This window comes from Lytechinus pictus, chromosome 10, assembly GCF_037042905.1.
Source record: "Lytechinus pictus isolate F3 Inbred chromosome 10, Lp3.0, whole genome shotgun sequence".
In the NCBI taxonomy this organism is placed as follows: Eukaryota; Metazoa; Echinodermata; class Echinoidea; order Temnopleuroida; family Toxopneustidae; genus Lytechinus; species Lytechinus pictus.
Genome location: NC_087254.1, coordinates 780,169 through 803,263, shown reverse-complemented (window position 1 = coordinate 803,263; position 23,095 = coordinate 780,169). Strand labels below are relative to the sequence as shown.

The 23,095-nt window shown below is 36.7% G+C and overlaps 2 protein-coding genes across 3 annotated transcripts; both read left to right on the top strand.

Annotated features, from left to right (window-relative positions):
• Window positions 1-362: 362 nt before the first annotated feature.
• LOC129269749 (cytochrome P450 3A56-like) lies at window positions 363-17,553 on the top strand. The gene is made up of 13 exons (XM_064106032.1): window positions 363-543; window positions 2,215-2,308; window positions 3,093-3,145; window positions 4,040-4,136; window positions 4,901-5,017; window positions 5,667-5,761; window positions 7,003-7,163; window positions 8,514-8,644; window positions 10,200-10,376; window positions 10,968-11,188; window positions 11,850-11,987; window positions 13,408-13,570; window positions 15,505-17,553. The coding sequence occupies exons 1-13, from the start codon at window positions 464-466 to the stop codon at window positions 15,583-15,585; spliced, it is 1,608 nt and encodes a 535-aa protein (XP_063962102.1). The 5' UTR covers window positions 363-463; the 3' UTR covers window positions 15,586-17,553.
• Window positions 17,554-18,565: 1,012 nt separating this feature from the next.
• Window positions 18,566-22,942, top strand: LOC129269750 (alpha-2,8-sialyltransferase 8F-like). 2 transcript variants are annotated; one of them, XM_064106031.1, is made up of 5 exons: window positions 18,566-18,722; window positions 19,261-19,327; window positions 19,818-19,977; window positions 20,829-21,428; window positions 21,865-22,942. In XM_064106031.1, exons 3-5 carry the CDS (start codon window positions 19,835-19,837, stop codon window positions 22,511-22,513), a joined length of 1,392 nt encoding a protein of 463 aa, XP_063962101.1. In that variant the 5' UTR covers window positions 18,566-18,722; window positions 19,261-19,327; window positions 19,818-19,834; the 3' UTR covers window positions 22,514-22,942. The 2 variants fall into 2 exon arrangements, with proteins under 2 accessions (XP_063962101.1, XP_054763221.2); XM_054907246.2 differs by lacking the exon at window positions 19,261-19,327 and having other exon boundaries at window positions 18,613-18,722.
• The last annotated feature ends 153 nt before the right edge of the window (window positions 22,943-23,095 follow it).

Genomic DNA, 23,095 nt, shown 5'->3' with positions numbered 1-23,095 from the left:
GAGTTAATTTAAGTGTTTGGGTGGAGCTAATTCCATTTTATGATGCCTACTCACCGCAGTAACAAACAGCATTTGTTATCCTTTTTTTACCGGGTTTATGCGAACACGATGATGAACTTTGCCCCGGCAGGTTCATCGTTTGTAAACTTATTGAAATATGAATATTAATATAGACAGACATTAAACACCAGTCGCCGTGTTTACGCTGGGCACTCGGGCGTGTCGAATAAATACACACTCTATACAAACAAGTGACGTCATATAGGCCACACCAACACAGCTTTTGTGTTATGAAATTTACAATAAGTTATCTCCGCACGCAAATTTATCAGATATTATTATTTCGCTCTGATCACGGACTATCTGCGGTGCCAACCGGTTACTCTCTAAACCGTTCGTGCTAATAAGTCCTTGTTATAAGACAAACTCTAGCTGCAATTTAAGTCTTCGAGGAGTTTACAGGATGGATATCTTAGCCAATGAATCATCTGGACCATGCCTGACATGGTGGTTGGTTTTAGCTGTAGTGACGTTGCTGATATTGTAAGTATTAATAAAATTTAAAAAGGTGGGTGTAAATCAACAACCTTCAATATTTAATGATTTTCCAACTTGAGAAAAAATCAATAACGTGAACGTGGATTGAATGCGAAATAGTGAACAATTCATCAAATAATTAAGGAGACAAAACTACATCCTCGGGGATGGGGGGGGGGGGTCACTATTGGACAATGGACAGCATCCGCAAAAGAAAAAAAACGTGGAAAAAAGTGTTTTTGTAGGTAATGGCCACGTGCCTAACGCGAATTGAATAGAGTGTAAAAACGCAAAAATGAGAAAGGCCCCCTCACGATGGCTTAAAACGATAATAGAGTATGTTGCAAATCTAAAATAACTGCACAAAAATCCGCGTTTAGAGTGTCCCAGGGGCATACCCTTGAATATTCGTTCAGGGTGCCTTTCAATGTCAGTGACCCCCCCCCCTTAATACATGAGATACAATCATTTAAAATTTAGTTTTTTAGATAGCTTTGCATCATACGATTTAAGTTCATAGTAAAACCCCCTAAAAAGGAAAAATACTCAAACCATGGGCCCACTGCTATATGTGGTCCAATAAAAACTGGTTCTGATATTTTCAACTGGTCTATACGACCACTGCACAAGCTAGTATACTGTTAAAAATAATATAAAAAACGCGGTTTATCATGTGAATCGCACAGTAGTTGTTTAAACAGGTTAATCAATTGTTTAAAATCTTAAAAAACTATGCTTAAATTATTGATAATTAAATATTTCAATTTAAACTTTGTTGTTTAAGATTTTGTTTAAAACTACTGTGCGATTCACATAGGAAACAGAGTTGTTAAAATTATTTTAACAGTGTAACTTTATTACTAGCATGACCATTGCACAAGTTACCAGCATTTGCAATGGTCGTATAGACATTTTATTTTTGCTATGGAACCCCCTTATATCCCGTATGTTCCATTCCGTCAAGTTAAACGCCATCCTGACTTTTTAAACACACTTTACAAAATTGGAGTTCATTCGCCTTAAAAACATAATTCAGTTATTTTTTTTTCTTTCTTCAGGGAGGTTCACCGTGTATGAGATTCAAAAGAATCAGCGTACTGTACGAATATAAAGTATTTCCATTGATATATATATATTTTCAATACCACAAGCCATTCTCTCATTGTACATGGGTGCGTCGTGGTCTAGTGGTTCTGACTCTCGCCTTTGAAACAGAGGGTCGTGTGTTCGAATCGTAGCCATGGCGTATTTTCCTTCAGCAAGAAATTTATCCACACTGTGCTGCACTCGACCCAGGTGAGGTGAATGGGTACCCGGCAGGAGTAATTCCTTGCATGCACTGAGCGCCGGTGATGGTAGCTCGAGCTAAAGCCGGGGTAATAATAGCAGCGCTTTGTATCCTCTGGCAAAAAGCGCTTTATAAATCCAACTATTATTATTATTATTATTACATGATCTATGATAATTGTGCATTCCATTGATTTTGTTTTTTTCAGAGAGGAGAAACTTATGTATTTTTTTTTCTCGACTTGTGCCTAAATTCCAATTATAGGCATTGTGCTAACACAGTTTAAATATGACTTCCTTTGATTTTAGGAAAAATCTTAAACCACGAAGAGTTCAGAATACGGGCCTTTGTGTTTACTTATCATGTTGTTTTTGTTTTCTCCTCATTAGATATCTGACATGGACTTACACGTACTTTCTCCGCAGAGGTATAAGGGGCCCTCTGCCCCTCCCAGTCTTCGGCAATGTCCTTGGGTGGAGAGAGGTGTGGTGTGCTCTGATGTTTCTTTTAAAAATATATATATATAGAAAATAGGGGTGACAAGAAACGCCCCGCTATAAAGGGCAATTACATGTATGTATACCCATAAATGAATACGAAAATATGTCTGTACTTTGTTCGCTCACATCTCTCCCTGATAACCCAACATAATAACGTGATCACAATGGTACATTATGATCTTACATTCGTTTAGAGTAAAGATCATAGTTTATTCGAAGTGTTTACTTCTTATTCAAACGCTGATGACCTGACTCTAGCCCCTGTCGTTAGTCCCTAACCCACGATTCACGGTATGTTCCTATATACTACTGGCTAAATATGACTGATAATTTTTTTTTTTGGGGGGGGGGGGGCGTGAATTAAGCTGTTAATTCCAAGAGATATATTTTTTCTTCTTTATTTAATGTATTAAAAAAATAATAATTTGAAACTATCAGCAGACTAGATGAGTAAAAGTACACATGAAACATGAATGACACAAGGCATCAGTCTAATGATCACCTTAAAGAATGGAATGGCTCTTCGCATTATCGTATAGAGGCAATTTAAACATATAACGTGAATTATTTATTCTTAGTGGGAAGTGTAGAAGCGTACATGAGTATGCACTTTTGGATCAGTGTCTGATGCCAAATGCGAATTATGCCACAAACAGAAAGCAGGCAACCATGGCCTCTCCCTTTTGTGTACTGCATTCTGACAATGCATATTTTCATGATTTGCCATTTTTCACCTGTTAGAGCCTCGTTTACTTTTAATATTACAGGGCATACAGTACGCGATGGACGACTATATCAAGAAATATGGAAACTGCTGTGGGTAAGAAATTATGCAAAATAAATAAATACACTGCAGATAAAAGGTAGCCAATAGATCTAAAAGGTGTGATTTGATGTTGATTAAAGCCAATATTCGTGTTTACTTAAGAAGCATTTTCAAACATAAAATAATTGAGTGATCGTTTTTGTTTGCCTAAGATCTTAACAATCATTATCAATAGAACGTGTTATATACAGAGTCTTATTCCAGATTTTTATTCCCGCTTCTATTATTTTCCTTCAACATATTTCTTAAAATAACATTGTAAGTTTCGCGACGAGCTCGATCGCTTCACCCCCTTGCTTACGTACGGTTTCGAACAACTGCATGTATTCCCGCTCACCACCCCTCCCCCTCCCCCCCCCCTGGAAAAAATGTCTCTGTATGGACATGGTTACTATAATGAGAAAAAAACAAAAATTCCCGATAGTTAAATGATAATAATGATATGATAAATAATATAGGATTTGTTAGGTGCTCAAGGTACTCTTATTACCCCGGCTAAGCTAGTCTACCTATTTTGGTGCTCTGTGAGTCTTTTGAGGAATTACTTCCTGGCGTTACCCATTTACCTCACCTGGGTTGAGCCTACATAATAAACGATGTGGATAGATTTTGTTTCTACTCGTCACTCACTGGTCACCAAATTGCCAATTTCATATCTGCATCGGCTTATCGATCTGATTTTTTAAACGACCGTATATATATATATTTCAAATTCCTTGTCCATTATTTTATGTCTCAAAACTTCACTACTATTCTTTTATTTTTTTTATTTTAGACAAAATATTTTTATTACCACGATTAGATTTATCTTTAAGAATGAATTTTCATTATCTAAATATTAAGATCGTGGGTATTCTTGTTTCTTTCTTTCTATGTTTTGTAATCTAGATTTTACCAATTCTTATCACCGGCTATTCTTGTGTCTGATCCCGATATGATCAAACAAATAATGGTGAAGCAATTTGATCGGTTTCACAACAGAATGGTAAATATATTATTTCGGAGTGGTTTTCACGAATCACACATCGAAATTTGTCAGAGATAATTTTAAGAAGAAACATTGTTTATCCATGATGAACACTATACCTTGTCAAATGTGGATCAAGCGCCGACAAGGAAATTATTAGATATCCATGCAGTGTAATGAAAGAAAAAGGGAGATAATAAGTATCAGCCATGGAAGGGAACGTATGCCTATGTAAATCATTTTGTGAGCTCACAAAGTGAGACCAAATTGATTGTTAGTAGGCCCTACACATACTTCATTTTGCGCAATTATAGTTAGTAATTGGTGCGAGAGCATAGTCACACCTGATGACATGATTTACGTTTTAAAGGTCAGACAGTATTGTGTGTAGAATATCACAAAGCATGATCCACATGATTATAATATATGTATAATATATGTATTATAATATATATATATTCAGTCAAACATAATTTGTGCTTTATCATTGATGTTATGTTATGTTACGTTATACCGAGGTTTTTACCTGACTGCTAAGAAAGCACGAATGCCTGTGAGCAAGCAACCAGGGGACCGACGGCTTAAAGTCCTCTCCGAGGGACCTGGTAATGAGGATAAATTGATGATAGTGACATTGTCTGTAATACAAAAACATAAAATGATGAAGAAATTCCTGTTTCTCATAATGAGTACATTTTGTGTACAAGCATATTCACTGACTCATAGAAAGTTTCATCATAGTTCATAGCATTATAATGAAAATTGTGTTGTGTCTATTGCAGTTTATTCCTATTGATAGTCCATTATTGAGTAAGGCCTTGTTCATCAGCCGTGATGAGCAGTGGAAGAAGCTACGGCATACCCTCACTCCGGCATTCAGCGGTAAAAAGATGAAACTGGTTAGTGATTCTTGTTTTGTTTCATGGTGTTAATTCGAAATTGTTAATTTCTTCGATTTCAATGAGGTACCAATGCAATATTTGAGTGAAATCTCAATCTAATGATAGATTAATGGATTTTGCTGAAAACATCATGTCTTGCAGTACTCCTGTACACTGCAAAAACTCCGGTGTTGATTTAACACCAGCCCGGAATCTATATATGGCCACACCAGAGAAGTATTGAAACAACACCAGTTTGGAATCATGCTGTTTTAATACTAATTGGTGTTGTATAAACACCTATCTGGTGTTAGACCAAAACGATACTGGTGTTGTTTAACACTTCTCTGGTGTGGACATAATAGATTCCGGGCTGGTGTTAAATCAACACCAGAGATTTAGCAGTGAACAAAATCCGAAAATCGAGGAGGAGGGCACCCCAACCCCTCTCCCCTCATCGAGATCGCCGCAAATGCATTGATCACATATACTTTTTTTAATGTACTGGTGCTTCTTCGGGTAATGGGGTACTGGGGCTGATCAAGTCATATAAATCAATAGGAAATTACATTCCGATAAAAATAGTTACCAGTCATAATACATTGGTAGGAAGACAATGGATGGTTGGTTACTAATAAATCGTTAAACTATCAATCACTGTACTCAGATGTCAGAGATGGTCAAAGAACCGGCAAGCAGACTCGTTAAAAATTTGATGGAAGTGTGCGGTGAAGAAAAGCAAGGCACGATCGATTTGAAGGAGTAAGTACATTGTCCACAATCATCGGTTCCACAAATAAATAAATAAGTAAATAAATAATAAATGAATGAACAGATAAATAAATATATAAATGCAATAAATGAATAAATATATAAATAAATAAATAGATGAATAAAAATATATATGAATGAATAAAACCCGCAATTTCCAAAATCAGTATAAAAATAATAATATGCAGTTTTAAAGCGCAAAAACTATTTCTATATAGATTAGATTTTAGATTTAGATTGATAAGAGTACAGTCAAATAAATGTTCAAAATAATACATACAGTTCAATTATATTTCATATATTCTATTGCGCTGCAAGAGCTTCCCAGATGCTGTACATACTACTGGAATAGATAGGTTTTTAATTTGAAATTATGTAAATTTGTTGAATTCCTAATGTCGAGGGGAAGACATCAGAAATTATCTATCTCCTAGTGTTGCTTTAATCTTGTGTGAGGGTACTTGCAGTGTGAGTGTATCTTGTGAGCTACGAAGATGATGGTCATGAGATCGGGATTTAAATTTCAAGAGATCTGAGATATAACTATACAAATAAAGACAAAATAAAATTAAAATGAAAGTGAAAGAATAAAAAAAAAGATGAATGAATATATAAAAAAAAGTACACTGAAAACAAATACACGACTGAAAATAAAGGTAAAGTGAAATAAAAATTTTAATGAATAAACAAAGTCGTTTTTATGACTCTGGATAACCTCTGGCAATCACAATTTCGGACACGACCGCACACCAGAGGGCATTGGATCTCTACTGTGAAAGCCATCTAGTCAAGCTAGTCCTGTTAGGTTGTCCTAGGATTTAGATGATTCCATCATATTCCGTGACATGAAATATTGGAAGTTTGGACAATTCTTCCAGGTACAACGAATCGCCCCTTTTTATAAGCAAGGCACTGCCGTACAAATGGGGGTACATGGATCACACACACAAAAAAAGGTTCACGACCAAAAAAAAGGAAATGAAAGAAAAAACAATGAAGTGATGAAATATGATACTATTTTCTGACTAATATGTCGAAATCTCCATATTTGTCCAATAAAGGCGAAGAACTCAGTTTATCGCCTTTATGGGACAAAAAAAGAACAGAAATAGCGTGCCATATTCATACGTCATGTCCGGCCTCCTTAATTTTGTTGGCTCATTTCACAACTGAAACCACTTATATTAGGGAAAGGGGACAAACCTTCTTTATCATCTTTCTTCTAATTTCAGATCGTTCGGCGCATATATCATGGATACGATAGCATTGTGTGCGTTTGGATTGAATGTGGATTCACAGAAAAACAAAGACGACCCCTTTGTCCGCAATGCCAAAAAGTTTTTCTCTAGTCTTGACTTTACATCACCGGCTCTGATTATATACATGCTTGTAGGTAAGCCACTTCGGCACAATGTACAGAATATCATTCAAATTTAATCTACAGGGTTGTCGCCACAAGTTACTCAACGCCCTTTCACACGGTTTAAAAAAAAGATCGTAATTTGAATGATAATTCCATTGAAAAATTAGGCTAATGACGAATATTTAGCTCGTGTGAAACCAAAGTGGGACGTGATTGGAATCACGAATGCTAATTACAGTCAGGACTACAATAGCAATCAACATTACGATGATGACTTAAGAAGTTAAGATTCACGTGTGAAAAAGGCCCTACATTACCGTTTACGAATTCCCAGATTCTTGCCCGGTTTTTAGAAGGAGTTTGAATAGATTGGAGCCCTATATCCATTCGTAAATAAGCGAAAGACAAGGGTGAACGTACAATGTATTGTTGTTGAGGAGATCCAAATTCCTCTGGTCAATTCACAATCGTTCATTTTCTGTAGAGTTTTTGTTCCTATTTCAGTAACGCCAAGCTGGACAACATGACCACTTGCAAAGGAAACAATTTACGTCCTTGTTAATCTATCACAGTGGTTTACCTTACAGATGACAAAAAATACTCTCGGGCCTTTTTTTTATAATTAAAGCGGAGATGATGGCCGAGTGGGGATTCGAACTCACAACCTCACGATCATGAGATCAGTACTCCAACCACTTTATCATACAAACCCTTTTATTCATTTTCCATATCCGTTTATTTCTTGTTAGCAGTGTGTCTTAAAACAATATATTTGATCTGCCACCCCATAACCAGCAAGTAATCATCAGCATGATCAGGGAAATTATCTGTAAATATAGTTGAAATTGTCATTTCAGAGCCGTGCACTGCCATAAATCTGGAGTCTTTTACCCAAAAGCCATGCAAATTTTGTACCATGGACAGGACTTGTGTCGTGACCTTAGGAAAAGATGAAGAACGTACAAAGACAATAAGAAATTTACCTAATCTGACATGTCCGAAAAAGTAATTCTTATTCTTCCTTCTGCCAAACTTTGATGTTCTGTAGTTAAACAAGATACAAGAGCTTATTTGATATATTTTTTCGGACTGCTTAGAAGTTTCTCCAAGGTTGCACAATGTGCACACCCCATGCTCTAATTATTCTCGAACTTTGTTTTTTCTTATTTTTTCGGCTTTAACTGGGTACTTCATAACTTCTGTATGTTGTGTGGGTTATTGTTGATCGATTTTGACAAGTTATATATCATTTTGAAGCTTAGAGAATCTGCCTTTTTAAGCTAAAAAATCAATCCTCAAAATTTATTTTGGGCGACGTATTGTTGGTTTTGTGATGGCAGGTCCAAAATTGAAAATCGACATCATTTTTGTTTCCACCAGGTAGGATCCCAGGAGTATCGGGACTGCTAAGGCTTTTGGGACTGAATGTGTTCCCTGTTGACACCTTAGAATTCTTCAAATCGGTAATAGATAGAGCCATTGAACACAGGAGGACAGACAAATCTACAAAGGTTATGTATTTATTTTCGATATTTATACAGAATATTATTTTTACGTGGAGGTGGTTGTGTCAGAATTATGTTGATATCTCGACATCTTTTTTTTTTTTGTATTTATTTCCATAAAAAGATAAAATATATACATGCTCAATTTAACATAACATACAGATCATATGGAGGATGGCCCATTTCAGCGGTATTAATAAAATACCGCTGTTCTTAACAGGGGCGGTTCCGAAATGCCACCCCCAAACAAAAAAGGGGAGAAAATCGAGGGTAAAAGTATAAAACTGATATGCCCTCTGCCTTATTGAACACATTAGGGCAAACTAATCTACAAATATTTTGTGGATTTAGGTGAAGAATGTGTCACAATTAACTTGAAATCTTTATATCGTTAAAAGGTGCTGAACCAAATTGCAAAAGAAAGAGAAAGTGGGAATTTAAAATAAAATAAAAAAGTCCTCCCCCAAACGTTATGAAGACCTGATCTTCTTTACACCCCTGTCACTCCCTCGACCACCCCCCCCCCTCCGCCCCGCCCTGGATCAGCATAGAGATAAGAGGTTTCCTGATCCATTGGACCCACAAAATTGTTTTACTCACTCTTGAATATGCGTTTATAACGCATGGATTTATTGTTTAGCAGAATGTAACATGGAATGATCAGAAGATCATTATTCACACTGCCGTGTAAATGGGGGGGGGGGGGGCGCTGGCACCCGAAAGTTTCACAACCAAGAAAGAGGGAGAAAGAAAGAAAGAAAGAAAGAGAGAGAGAGAGAAGGAAAGAAAAGGGAAGGGTGTGGAATATGACATTTTTTTAATAGTATATGTTCAATTTTTTAAAGAAATTATCTTTTTGTATTAAAGGTCACATTTTTGTTCGCTTGCTTCTCTCACTAATATGTCACACATGCCTCCCCCCTCAATTTTTGTTTACTCGTTACGCTACTGAATATTTATGTTTTGTTTGTCCATTAATCAATTAGCTATCTGATTTCATGACCATCAAATGATGATGCATTGAATACAGGGGCGGATCCAGGGTTTTCCAAGGGGGGGGGCACATTTTCCCGAGGAAAAAACTGACAAGCAAAAAAAAAAAAAAAAAAAAAAAGGTCTTCACTTTCAAAAGGGGAGCACACTCCGGTTTTAACGGCATTTAACATTACAAATTTTAACTGTGCATCTCCGCCAGTGATTGAATGAATATATTAATGTCAAATCAGAGATTCGAAATGATGGTATGAAAGATCGTACGAATACACATTCACTACACTGCAAAAACTCCGGTGTTGATTTAACACCAGTCTGGAATCTATATATGTCCACACCAGAGAAGTGTTAAACAACACCGGTTTGGTTTTGGTCTAACACCAGATAGGTGTTTATACAACAGCAATTAGTATTAAAACAGCATCGGTTTGATTCCAAACTGGTGTTGTTTCAATACTTCTCTGGTGTGGACATATATAGATTCCGGTCTGGTGTTAAATCAACACCGGAGTTTTTGCAGAGTACTGATCTCAATCTTTAACACTCCATTTATACCATCTCTTGACAGAACATTGACTTTCTCCAGCTCGTGCTAGATTCTACCAAAGACAACGAAGGCGAGAACGACGATGACGACGACAGCCCTCCTGCCAACCACACCAACGGAATGTCATCGTCATCATCCGGTAAGACGGACACAAGGAGAAACAGACAACCGTTAACACGCTTAGAACTTACAAGCCAGGTATATATTGAGTCAGATTACGAAATGAAATTATTTGTGGCACTGATGGATCCAGGGACACCCCCCTTGCTACCCTGGCGGATAAAATATGAGCTATTAACGACAAGAAAAAAGTATGTGATTCATTTGTCCCTTTGCGTCGAGGGAGAAGGGGGAAGAATGGTAGGTGGGGGAGGGTGACTGTAGTTACTTTATCCCCCTTCTTATAGCCAATTTTGGATTTGCCGCTGTTCATGTTTGGGAGAAAGGAGATACGGTGATTTTATTTAAAAGTAAAACTGTGAATTTAAAAGTGAATTGGAATTTATTCAGTGATAACAATCCAACCACATGCATTTATTATTATTATCATAATTATTATTATTATCATTATTATCATTATTATTTCCATTGTCCACAACTTGATGTTTTGTTGGTATATTAAACAGCAACCGGACTTCTTCCAGAAATCTAGGGTTATTGTTCTATATTCTATCAAATGGGTCCTCTTCTCATTGTTCACTTCTCTTTCTAATTCATTATTATTATTATTATTGTTATTATTATTATTATTATTATTATTATTGTTATTATTATTCACGAATGACACAGGCTCTCGCCTTCTTCGTAGCTGGGTATGAAACGACTACAGCTGCATTGACCCTCACAGCCTACCTCCTCGCCACCAATCCAGATCAGCAAGATCGGCTCATTGACGAGATCGACAGACTGGCGCCCACGGCAGAGGACATCAACTACGAAAGCCTCAAGAAATTGGTCTCTCTCGAGAATTTCATCAGCGAGTCACTTCGGTTATACCCACCCGGTGCCGTGTAAGTGATAAGACAAAGCCTAAGTTCCTCAGTATGGAGGACAGTGACTATAACTTTGTTATTAATTGTTAGAATTGCTTATAATCATGTGGTTAATTTGTTAAAATCGCAGTTCTATTACATAGTTCACTGGCGCATAGATGGGGGCATTGGCCATAGCCCCCCCCCCCCAAAAAAAAAAAATCAACCATCAAGGAAAACAGAATGAAAGAGATTAAAAGGAAAAGAACAGGGTTGAAAATACATTTTCAAAATATATGACAAAGTCAGCCTTTCTTATCAAAAAGGTCAAAAGTTTTGCTTGTTCGTTTCAGTCGATCGCTCGCCAATTTTGGGACAATTTTCCCCAAACATCATGGTTGGTCTCTAAAGTTTCCGATGCATCTTTTCCCCATTTCCTCTGTTCCTCTTTCTCCTCGTTCTACTTCTTTTGCACTTACGCATAGTGGCGTACCCAATCGTAGCCATTATTATGTTTTATTGGTTGTTCGTCTTTTGCCTTGGGACTATTATACTATATACATATATTATTTAAATATCATTCTCACTTTTAATTATTATACTTTGTGCAAAGTTATGTGACCGTTTGATAGTCAAAATGTCAAATTGAAAGAAAATGAGTGTTTATTAATTTTGAGCTTGAACTGAATTGATTTTTCAGAATTGATAGAGTCTGTAACCAAACGACTACGATAAACGGTCATGAGTTTCGAGCAGGGGACTCCGTCAGCATCCCGATATGGAGTGTGCAGAGGGACCCAAATCTCTGGCCTAACCCAGAAAAGTTTGATCCAGACAGGTAGAAACAGGGTGTAATATAAACGTTTGCTTTAAAACATGAATTGATTTAATCGATAGAGGGTATTCATTTGTCTCGCAATCTACTATGGTCAACAAGGAAATTCGTGATCACTTTCGCAGAAAGTGTTCACTAGCTTTCTAGGAAATTCGTGATCACTCTCGCAAAAAGTGTACACTAGCTTGTTGACCATAGTAGACTGCGAGACAAATGAATACCCTCTAGCGATTATTTCATTCCGCAATAATGAACCTATAGATTGAGTATGAATTGATTTATTTCAAACTTAATATGAGGATCATAATGGACAGGAAATATCAAGAATTTCCTTTGATATTGAGTTCACTAAAGGGTCTATTGATACCTGTATAGAATAACTGGTAACACACCATGCCATTTCGTTGGTAAAGCTTGTCATTAATACATGTACATTTTGAAGCTTCACGAAAACATATCTCGAGTAAGGAGTAAGACCTTATTGCAATATATAACTGAACTCACACGTGACCATCAATTTTTATTTTTCAAGTTGCCTTTATTTCATTTCGACTCAACATTGCACAAATATGAAATAATAACCATACAAATCAATACAAGGGAATATACAATGGGAGCAATATAACCATACAATGGAAGTAGATAAAATGTTGTCGGTAAGCATTAAATAATGATAAATCATAAAATGGTACATACAATGAGGGTGAAACAAAATGAAACAATTTTGATTAAACGTCTGCAAGGCTATTTTCATTTATCCTTTTCAATAAAATAAAAGTTGAGGAAATGAATGGATCCATTTTTTTTTCAAAAACACCCTTCAGCGCACATTTTTTTTTTTTTTTTCAAATTTCAATTTTGAAGTAGTGGGATCTTTCGAAAATGCAACCGAAGTCCCGTAACACAAAGATTAACGATTAATCGTACGCTTGACATTCACGATTGATCGTAGAAAAATGTTCTATATCGGATCACTGATAAGCTTTGTGTTACGGGCCCCTGGGCCCCGTTACACAAGTGATTAATCGCTAATTTGAAAGATCAATTCTGATTGGTTCCTAGTCAGTCTAACTGAGCAAAGTGCGCCTGCAACGATGACTTTGATAGGTCATTTCAGTTAGCGATTAATCGCTAACCTTTCTGGTACGGGGCCCAGGTCCGCGACCCCCCCCCTGTCAATTAACATGCTTGATATTTCAGGATAATTTGAATGCTTCTTTTTCTTTTGCTCAAAATAACAAATTACTCCTTTTTTTTCTTCATATAATTACATAGGCCTACATTTGTATAGGAATATTATAAAAAACGAGGGGGGGCAGTAATGAAACATAATTGTTTATTTGATGTTCTAAATTGTTAATAATTTCATGAATGTCTTTAATAACACTCTAATAGGTGAGAATATCGCCCCTTCTTTTCTTAGATTCAATAAGGAGAACGCAGCCGGTCGAGCACCCTTGGCCTGGCTTCCATTCGGTGGTGGCCCTCGGTTCTGTATCGGGCTCAGGTTTGCTATGATGGAAATCAGAACGGCACTGGTGATGTTACTGCAGCAGTTCAGACTGGAAGTAGCCCCAGAAACCGAGGTAAGGATAAGGGTCCTGTTTCACAAAGGCCTTTGGTGATAACAAGTTTACTATCAGCCAATCAAATTGAACGATTTCAGTAGCTTTTAACTGATTATGCAAATGTGTTATTTATAACATGCTTTATGAAACGAGACCCATATCTTTCTTGACAATACTTCCAGTCATTTTAATCGCAATTCCTAACATGCCTTCGAGCAATTTATAGTTATGTATTCCGTATCTGAATCCTGAATTAAAAAGAAATGTAGAATGTAAAATCTCTGGGGATAAGGGGGGGGGGTTCAGAATACTCCGTCAAGCAAGAAAAAAAGTCTCCAGTCTTTACTCACGAAAGAAGAATGATGGTGGTTTAGGTAACACAAAATCTGATCCGGGGGGGGGGGGGGGCAGTCAAATATACTGCTGTACACACGCGTGACAAAGACATTTCCAAACACCCCCTAAACGAGTTTTTCTCTGTGTGCAAAATAACCCCCTAAACAAGTTTTTCGCGGGCTTTATTTACACATTTTGGCCCCTAAACAAGATGTCGCCAAAATATGACCTCGAGGTAAAAGCTTGGGAAAAAAACATACCCTAAACACGTTTGTCTAGTCTTAAAAAAAAAGCTTTGGGGGGAAAAAAACATACCCTAAATACGTTTGACCCCGTGATTGACCAGTCTTTCAAAACCACCCTTTTTCTTGAAAATCTGTGTTTGTGATACCTTTTTTTGGTCACGCGTGTGTACAGCAATATATTTGACTGCCCCCCCCCTCGGAATCCGATCTTTACTTGCGCATCCCGCCATTTTCCACCACAATGTTTTTTATGGTTCTCAAAAGGGGGCACGGGTCGTACATGTATGTGTACCCTGGATCATGGACCTATGAAGAGATGGACATTCATCGCTTAGATAATGAATTCACTAACAGGTGACGGTAATTGTCATCTGAATAACATTCTCTTCATACTAGTCTTCTTTGGTCCTATGATCGTCACCGTGAGAAGGGACTGAATTAGTTCGTTATTGGACATTTATATTTCACAAATTATATGCGCAGTTGATAGAAAATCAATGAAATAATGGATAATCGATGTGCAGTTTCTGTTTACCTTTGTTAATCTTAGTTCCATGTGTTTTATTTGGGGAAATGTCTGCATATTTTAATATAGAGGCAATATTGTGATTGATTGTTTACCATTTAAAATTCAATTTTCCCAAGTTTCTCCATAATATTCCAGATATACGTGGCACATAACATGTGTAGATCGTGTATCTTTCAATGTTATTGAGGTCCTTATGTGTGAGCGGTAGTTAGCGGATCGAATAATATCATATTTTATATCATAAAAATCGTCTGCTTCTCAAGTTTGCTGATCCATATATGAAGCAAATTGACTGAAAGGCACATACTGAAACAGGGGATCAGCCAACAAAAGTCAAGACCGGGAAACTGTTCCGTCTTTGAGTGATCAGATACCCTTGGTAGTCATGGTAATTGCTATTGTTACAACACCTGTATGTTCTCATTTAAGGGGCTTTCACAATTGCTCGTGCGACCGTTTGCGATCACTTGGTCACAATATATGTTGCACACAATCGCAACGGTTGTAAGCAGTCGCACCACCAATTGTGAAAGGGGCTTAAGATGCGCATAACCAGGTGACGGTGACTATCATTGGGTCAAAGAAATGCTCGCGTTAATCGTCCATCTTTTCATAGGTCCATGCCTGGATTAACCATTGGCTTTGCTGATTAATGCCTTTTAATATGTGTTATCTCACCAATATGATTTATTATTTAACACAAATTTTGAGATCAACGATTGTAATGTGAGTATTGTAAGGTGCTTCTAAGGTGTTCCAAAATTTGCTGAGCATTATCACATTACTTTGACATCCTTTTTTAATATTGAATGAAAATGAATGATGTTGTTTTTTTTTTTTAGATTCCGCCTGTTCTCGGGAAGGCAGGATTCATCAATCCTCCTAATGGCGTCACTCTCCGGGTCGTGGAAAGATCTAAATAACCAAACCTATACTCATCTTCTTTTGATCCACTAGGATGTTACCAAATGCACCTCTGAACGCACTGCAGTGTGCTTCTTCATTTCAGCATTCTAATCTGCCTCTCATTAAAATTACATACGCAAAGAGGAAATAAATAGAACATTGGTTTGAACATACACTGACGACGATTTTACAGAAAAACCCCAAATACAGAATCTTTTTGTACATTGTTATAACTGCAAATCTTCTGCAATTAAAGGAGAATGAAACTCTTGGAGCAAGTTAGCTTTTGTGAAAGCAGAAAAATCAAAAAATAAGATCAACAAAAGTTTGAGTAAAATAGGAATAGCAATAGAAGAGTTATGAGCATTTGAATGTCGAGATCACTAATGCTATGGAGATCCTCCCATTGGCAACGCAACCAAGATCTATGATATCACAGATGAACAACTCTCCCCTTTTGGACACTGAAAATATACCCCAAAACATATCATTTTGCTCATTCTAATCATATGACAAACGATTCATCAATGATATAATGTTGTGAAACCTCTGTACTTGTCCTCTCATAAAGAGAACACCTCACCTTGTGATAGATTCTATAAAAGTGAGAATATAAGTGAAATAAGTACTAAAGCAATGAGGGAGTTGTACGTGTGTGACATCACAGATCTTGGTCGCACTGCCAATGGGAGGATCTACATGGCATTAGTGATCTCGACATTCAAATGCTAATAACTTTCTTATTATTCATTCAATCTTCCTCAAACTTTCAACAATATGTTTCTTTGATTTTTCTCTTTGATACGGATTCAGCTGGTTTCAAGGGTTTCATTCTCCTTTAAGCCTAACAGGTGTATCTTTAAAAAAGGAAAAGTTTTATTCAAGGATATTTGTAGGGTCTTACACCCCATATACCAATTTGCTGTATATAATTTTACACAGTATATAAGATAACATGTGTTCTCGAGCCTTTGCTGCAGGCACTTGTGGGTGTTTCTAAGGATAAATGTTCTAACAGTGATATAATCTGTCCAAGTTTGTCCATTGTCCAATAGTATTTTGTATGAGAATGCAAAGTACACGATAAGATAAACATAGCACCTCTTGCAATGACAATGACATGAATGAGAGCCCCTTTTGTCTAAGAGGTGCAAAATTTAACCCTTGAAAGTGATAATGCAAAAGATCGAAGGTGCAAAGATAGAACCGTTTAAAGATGCTCCCGGTGTTGTACGAGGTTTGATACACATTTTAAATGTGTAAAATTTATTTATTTTTTGTAAAGTGTATTTTTTATAAAGAGAAAGATGAATCAAAGAAAACCATAGAAAATAAAGCAGAATCTTGAAGCTACAATGAATTGTAAATCACTATGATATTAATAAAATATATTGTGTGCTTGAGTAGGACAACTTCACATGAGACTTATGAAATAAAGAACATTAATTAAAAAATGATATAATTACATTTATCAAATCCATAAAGGCTTGTCTGTTAATTAAATGACTTATTTTTGACATCACTGTTGTAAATCATGTATTCAAACTCAAAACGCATTATAATTATATCATAATTCTTTCTTTGTAATGAGTTTTCATTAAAACATATTTTGGTTATGAAGCAATATAGGCATTATTTTCAGAAAATTTTCAAAAAAACATTACAGCTAAGACGTTCTGTATTGAAAATTGAAAACCGTGAATAAAACTTTGTTCAAAGGTGTCTTTTGATGTAATTTATAAATGTTAGTTATCATTTTCACGCAATATCGAAAAGATTGTAAACAAAGGCGAACTCAATATTTATGAATGAAGTTTCACATTTTGTTTATTAACCATTAATTATTTTTTGTGTGAAAGTCCAAGTGGTCCTTGTGTAAGGCAATTTGTTGCTTTTTTATGGAAATGTGGAAATTATTTGCACTTCGATATAACTCTTTATTCTAAAATAGAAATTTATGTATGGCAAGTGAAACATACTGTATACCGCGGATGATAGAATTGGAAACTTAAGTGTGTGTGTGTGTGGGGGGGGGGGGGTTGACTTGATTCAAAGGTGTAAGTAATATGTAAATCTGAAAATAAGTTTATGAAGGTACAAAAATATTGCAGAAAGTTTTTTTGCACATGTATAGTTGTTTTATCTCACCATGTATATCATGTGTACTGTTTGAGAGATTAAGGAAGCGCATTTTCTATGCAAAGCTCGCTTTTTTCATGGACCAATGAAATCATACTTATGTTTCTTAAAGTGGAATTTCCTCAGACCTTAATATTCCATTTTCACAATGACTTATTAAAAGGTCAAAGGGTAATTGAAATGTAAGTAAAAATGACACATGCTTCATGCTTGCAAGAACGGTTGTGTGTGTGTGTGTGTGTGTGGTTGTGTGCGTGCGTTTGTATTCATCCACAAACGAGGACACCACTGTATAGTTGTAGGGAAGTAGTATGAAAGTTAAAAGTGGCACAAGTAATATTCGGGAAAGTGTAGATACGATGATGATGATGATAACGATGATGATTATGATGGTGATGATGATGTAATTAATTAAGGAATGTGTGTAGACCCGTGTACCCACCAGAGAGAATATAGCGATGGTGTGCGCTGCGCGTGTGAGGGTGAGTGTGTGTGTGTGCGTAAGAGCGAGAAAGACGGATATATAGACACACAGAGAGAGAAGAGAGGATATCCCAAATAATATCGAAAACAGGTCTACTATAGGGGAAAAACCGGCCTAACAAGAGGCAGAATATAATTATAGAGACGGGGCCAGATTGATATTATAGTTGATCAATAATAGCTATATATAAAAGCATGTGAATCCTTTTCCTCAAGATCACAACTCCTCATTATTTGGGCAATTATGCAGATTTTGATGTCATATAACTGCAAAATGAAAATCACCGGCATGATTATACAGCCCCCCAAAAGTTAATAATTAACCCAAACCAGACGACCTTAAGTATATATTTACCAAGTGCAACGCGGAGCTGTAGAACCGTTCAGCGAAGAGACGTGCTCGCAAGAATTGGTAACTTCGCGGGCATTTTGTACACAATGACTCAGAGGTGTTTTAGATTCTGGTTGCATTAAGGCATCATGGTTGTAATCCGAAAATATATCCGTTATGGAACCTACATAAGCAGAACAGGTATGTCAAAAAATGCGAATTGAATTATGATATTTTCGTTTTTAAAAAACGTCGACTATCCGTACAGTACAATAACATTTATCAGTAGATCTGCTTTTAAAGCATTTCGACGATTGGTGCGTGTACCCGTTCATCCTGATTTAACATCATGACCTAATGACACTCTGACATTTATTCTATACATTGCAATTCGAGTTTCTTAGTTTTGGGGAGTAGCCCACAATTATCATGATTATATTATTAGAGTAAAATATAGAATAAATTAGCTTCAATTTACTTTTACGTATGATCACCTTGTATATATATCACAAACGAAATGTTGTTAAGACTGATTGAAGGCTGCCTATAGGTTATATTGAACACAAAGGAAAAGATTATTATCAAACCTAAAAATTCTGATAGATAATTACCATTTTATGTCATAATAAGATATGAGCCAAATTCAATATCTTCTTAGGTATACATTTCAGATTACATGAGAAAGTGTATATAATATGTACATAACAAGCAATAGGATTAGTTTTATTTTTTTCTCCAGACCAGAAATGCTGCCATTGGTTATTTACATCTACTACGTCGAATTCCAATGGTCACTATAAATAGAGGTAAATTTGTATTGCACATAAAATTGAAAATGTAATGAAATTGAGCGTTTAATGCGCATAATTGAACATTTTACCCACATCTCTGCACTGTTGCTGCCCTATATAACTTAGTATATCGCTTACACTTTGATCATGAATGTTGATTTTGGAGGCTGCATTCTACAAGCTCGGCTTTTTACCAACCTGCTGCATAATCTTGTCTATATTCAGATGCTGTACATCGTTCCCCCCTAAATGTTTATGTTAAGATGTTCGACAGAGAATGACTTTTGCAATTGTTGGAACGGAAACAAACGAAATGAAATAAAAACAGAAGATCTAATAAAAACCCCGATAAAACCTAGCAGAATGTCGTTTCGTCAGTGGAACCAATAGCGAATACACATCATAGTTTACTCACCATTCGGAACGGTTTAAAACACAATTAATTCATATTTTAATATTGCTGTTAAAATACAGGCTAATATACGTGTTTTCTTTATTTTTCCAGTTTAAGAACATCTCACAATGGTGGTAACGAATCAACAAGGTCCAATGGCTCGTAACAAGGTGTTCGCCAGTGTCTGTCTTGTCCTGTCCGGGATGGTAGCTACCTATGTCATACTATCTGAAATACATCTAACGAGAGAATGCCATTATTTCTGCACAAGGTACTATAATTTCTTATACTTAGCACGATATACTTTAATTCCCAGAGCACCATATGCATTCTATATCCTATTCTTAATGCTATAAAAGATACCACTCTATCCTATCTTTGATGCCATCCTAATCCTTGACATCGACTGTACGTCAACTCACTATGTCTTGTTTGCTATTCCTATCCATAACACTGTTGATGTTACTACACTCTTCTAAATTTTAATACCTTTTTTGTTCCATATTTGGAACCTTTTAAGGTTCTACAAAAACAGAAATGGTTCTGATCATTCCTTGAGAACCGTTCTTTTACACTTCAAGGTTCTTTATACAAACTGTCGAGTTCTGGATGGTGAAAGAACCCGAGCAAGTTTGTATAGGATTCTTGATACAACCTACGGGATGACGGTCATATTCTCCGGGTCAGAGTAGTAGAATTGATGGAAAAATTGAAGAAAAAAATCACATTACACACTACAAACACAAAGGAAACTGTTAGTTTGGTTTACTCTCGGCTCCCCCATTTTAATAACACTCTGGCTTTACTTGTAACATTCACATTATCTATACGGTGAAGTCGCTGTATCAACCCCGAAGTGTATGTTTTAAATGTTTATCCTTATCCTTGATGGTAGGCTTATTGTCAGCACTATATGCATTTGTAGTTCCCTTTAATTTGAAGAAATACCTTCAACCTTGGTGCCACTGAACTCGATACATTGTGACCTTTGAGAGAGAAAGGTTCCCCGTACAACTGTGTGTTGTCTTCTAAAATTCATATTCGGTCAAATTATACATAACTGGTACTGGTTCCAGCAGGATTAAGTAAGCCATTGGTCTATCCGCTTTTCTCCTCACACAGTGATGACCTTCCGGTGTGTTACCTTCGGCGATCAGCCGTGCTCATCTACGACCAGGACGTCGCCGCTCACGAGATGAGTTTTTCACAGAACACACATCCACGCATCAACCTTGCCAACTACGCCACGGAGGTCGCATCGGGACGGTACTTCGACATCAACTGCCCCGTCAACCACTATTGGCCTCGCGTCTCCACGCTCGATCGCCGCAACAGTTGCGCGGTGGTCGGCAACAGCGGGGTTCTCAGCGGATCCCGGTGCGGAAGAGTTATCGATAAACATGATTTCATAATACGAGCTAACCTCGCTCCAATCGAAGACTATGCCATCGATGTCGGTCAGCACTCCGATCTCACAATCATGAACTTCGAGACACTGTTCTACTTGCATAATAACCTCACACAAACGCCTCCAGACACATTCTGGCATCGGACTTATGTCGAGAGATTAAGATACCTGAATGATTCGATCCTCTGGTACTCAAAGTCGACTTTGCAACGGAACAGTAGCTTTCATCTAAAGGATGTGGTTCATGTTCTTAAGGATTATTACCACCTACCAATCCAGTTAGCCTATAGCTGGAGACCAGTGTCTGTTGAAAAGTAAGTTGACATGTAATACGAAGCTGTCAAACACATCTGTGTACAATAGAAAAAACATTCAAATTACGTCATTAAACTTCTGAAGCTCAAAGTGGTAAACTCCGATGATGAAACATTAGTTTTGAATTCGAAATATAATTCATTTTATTGTTCTATTTAAGAAAAAAATGCAACTATACGTCCCATTTGCATTATCTGCTTATGCACTTTGGTTTATATAAAATTAAAATGCTGTATAATGGTTAAAGACTAAAATGGTTTGAAAAAAAGAGGAGGTAACATCATTGGGGAAGTTGAGGATTCCTAATGGTAACCGTGACAATATGTGTTTAATTTCAAAATAAATCAGTCAATTTCATTAGATCAAATTTGTCTGACTTACTATGAAACTTTGCTAAGTTTGCTTCCTATTTTTTTTTTTCAATTTTCAATGCAGGTTCCATGGTCTAAGACATTATGCAACAACCGGCTTCAATGCTGTCATAATTGCCAAGACTTTCTGCAATCACGTGACACTGTATGGTTTCTATCCATCCAACGCGGCAGAAAATGGTTACCATGTCAACCACCACTACTACGAAGACGTCGAGTTTGACTACGTAGGCAGCATCCATAACTTCAAACAAGAGTTCACCAAGCTCAAAGAGTTTGAAGAGAAGGGGGAGATCACCATCGTAACCGATCTCTGCCCCGGGGGAAGGCGAAAGAAGGTGACCGACCATGTCAATATGGCGGCCATGTTGGACACCAAGTTTGCTTTCAACTTGAACAAAGACAGACTTAAGGAAATCTTCGAACTGTCAGATGATACTGATGACCCTGACGGTGACGAGAAGGAGCGCACTGTTGCTCGCATCCCCAAGGACACTCCCCAGCAGTTTCATGTGAATCCGGAAGTAGATTCGGAGCAGGTTATCAAAGACATTCAGCAAAGTTCTGAAATATCGAGGACTGGTGGCGAGGCTGATGTAGGCCCAGTTATTTCTAGAAGTGATGTTGATATTTCTCGTAAAGACAAAGCTATGTCTGCAGATGGAGCACATATATATAAAGGGAACTATGGAAGTATTGTTCAGCAGAAATGAATTATATATGAACACAAACTTGTGACATTGTAAAAAGCTAGTTGCGACCCCTTGAACAGTTGAACATCAAGTCTCATTGTGAAATAAAAACGGTTATGGTTGTTGGAATATGTTGGCCATTATGGCTTCTTCCTGAGTATATGGTGATTGTTATACCCTCTCTATTTCTTTATAAAAAACACCTTCTTGACTTATTGGATGTTGGCAAGAAACTTCAGGTCCCCAATTCAACTGAAAGTCATGCATTTCATTGCAAAGTTGCAATTGATTGATGGTCTGCTTCTTGCATCCACCAACAAACCTAAGTTGATTTGCTTTAGTTAAAATTGATCTATCACTTGTTAATTTGCATCTGAAATTGTAATTGATTGTAAATATTTTCTTGCAACATCCCCTTAGTGTTATTTAGCCAGCCTATTCATGTTTTACAACAAAAAAATAGAAGAGAAAGGTACTTTTTTTTACTGGACACTGTTTTTTAAATTTAAATGGCAATGTGTGTATTTAGGATGGTTGACTGTAATATGCAGCTGAAATGTGTATTTTTACGTAAAATACAGGCCCGTAGTCAGGTTTTTTTTT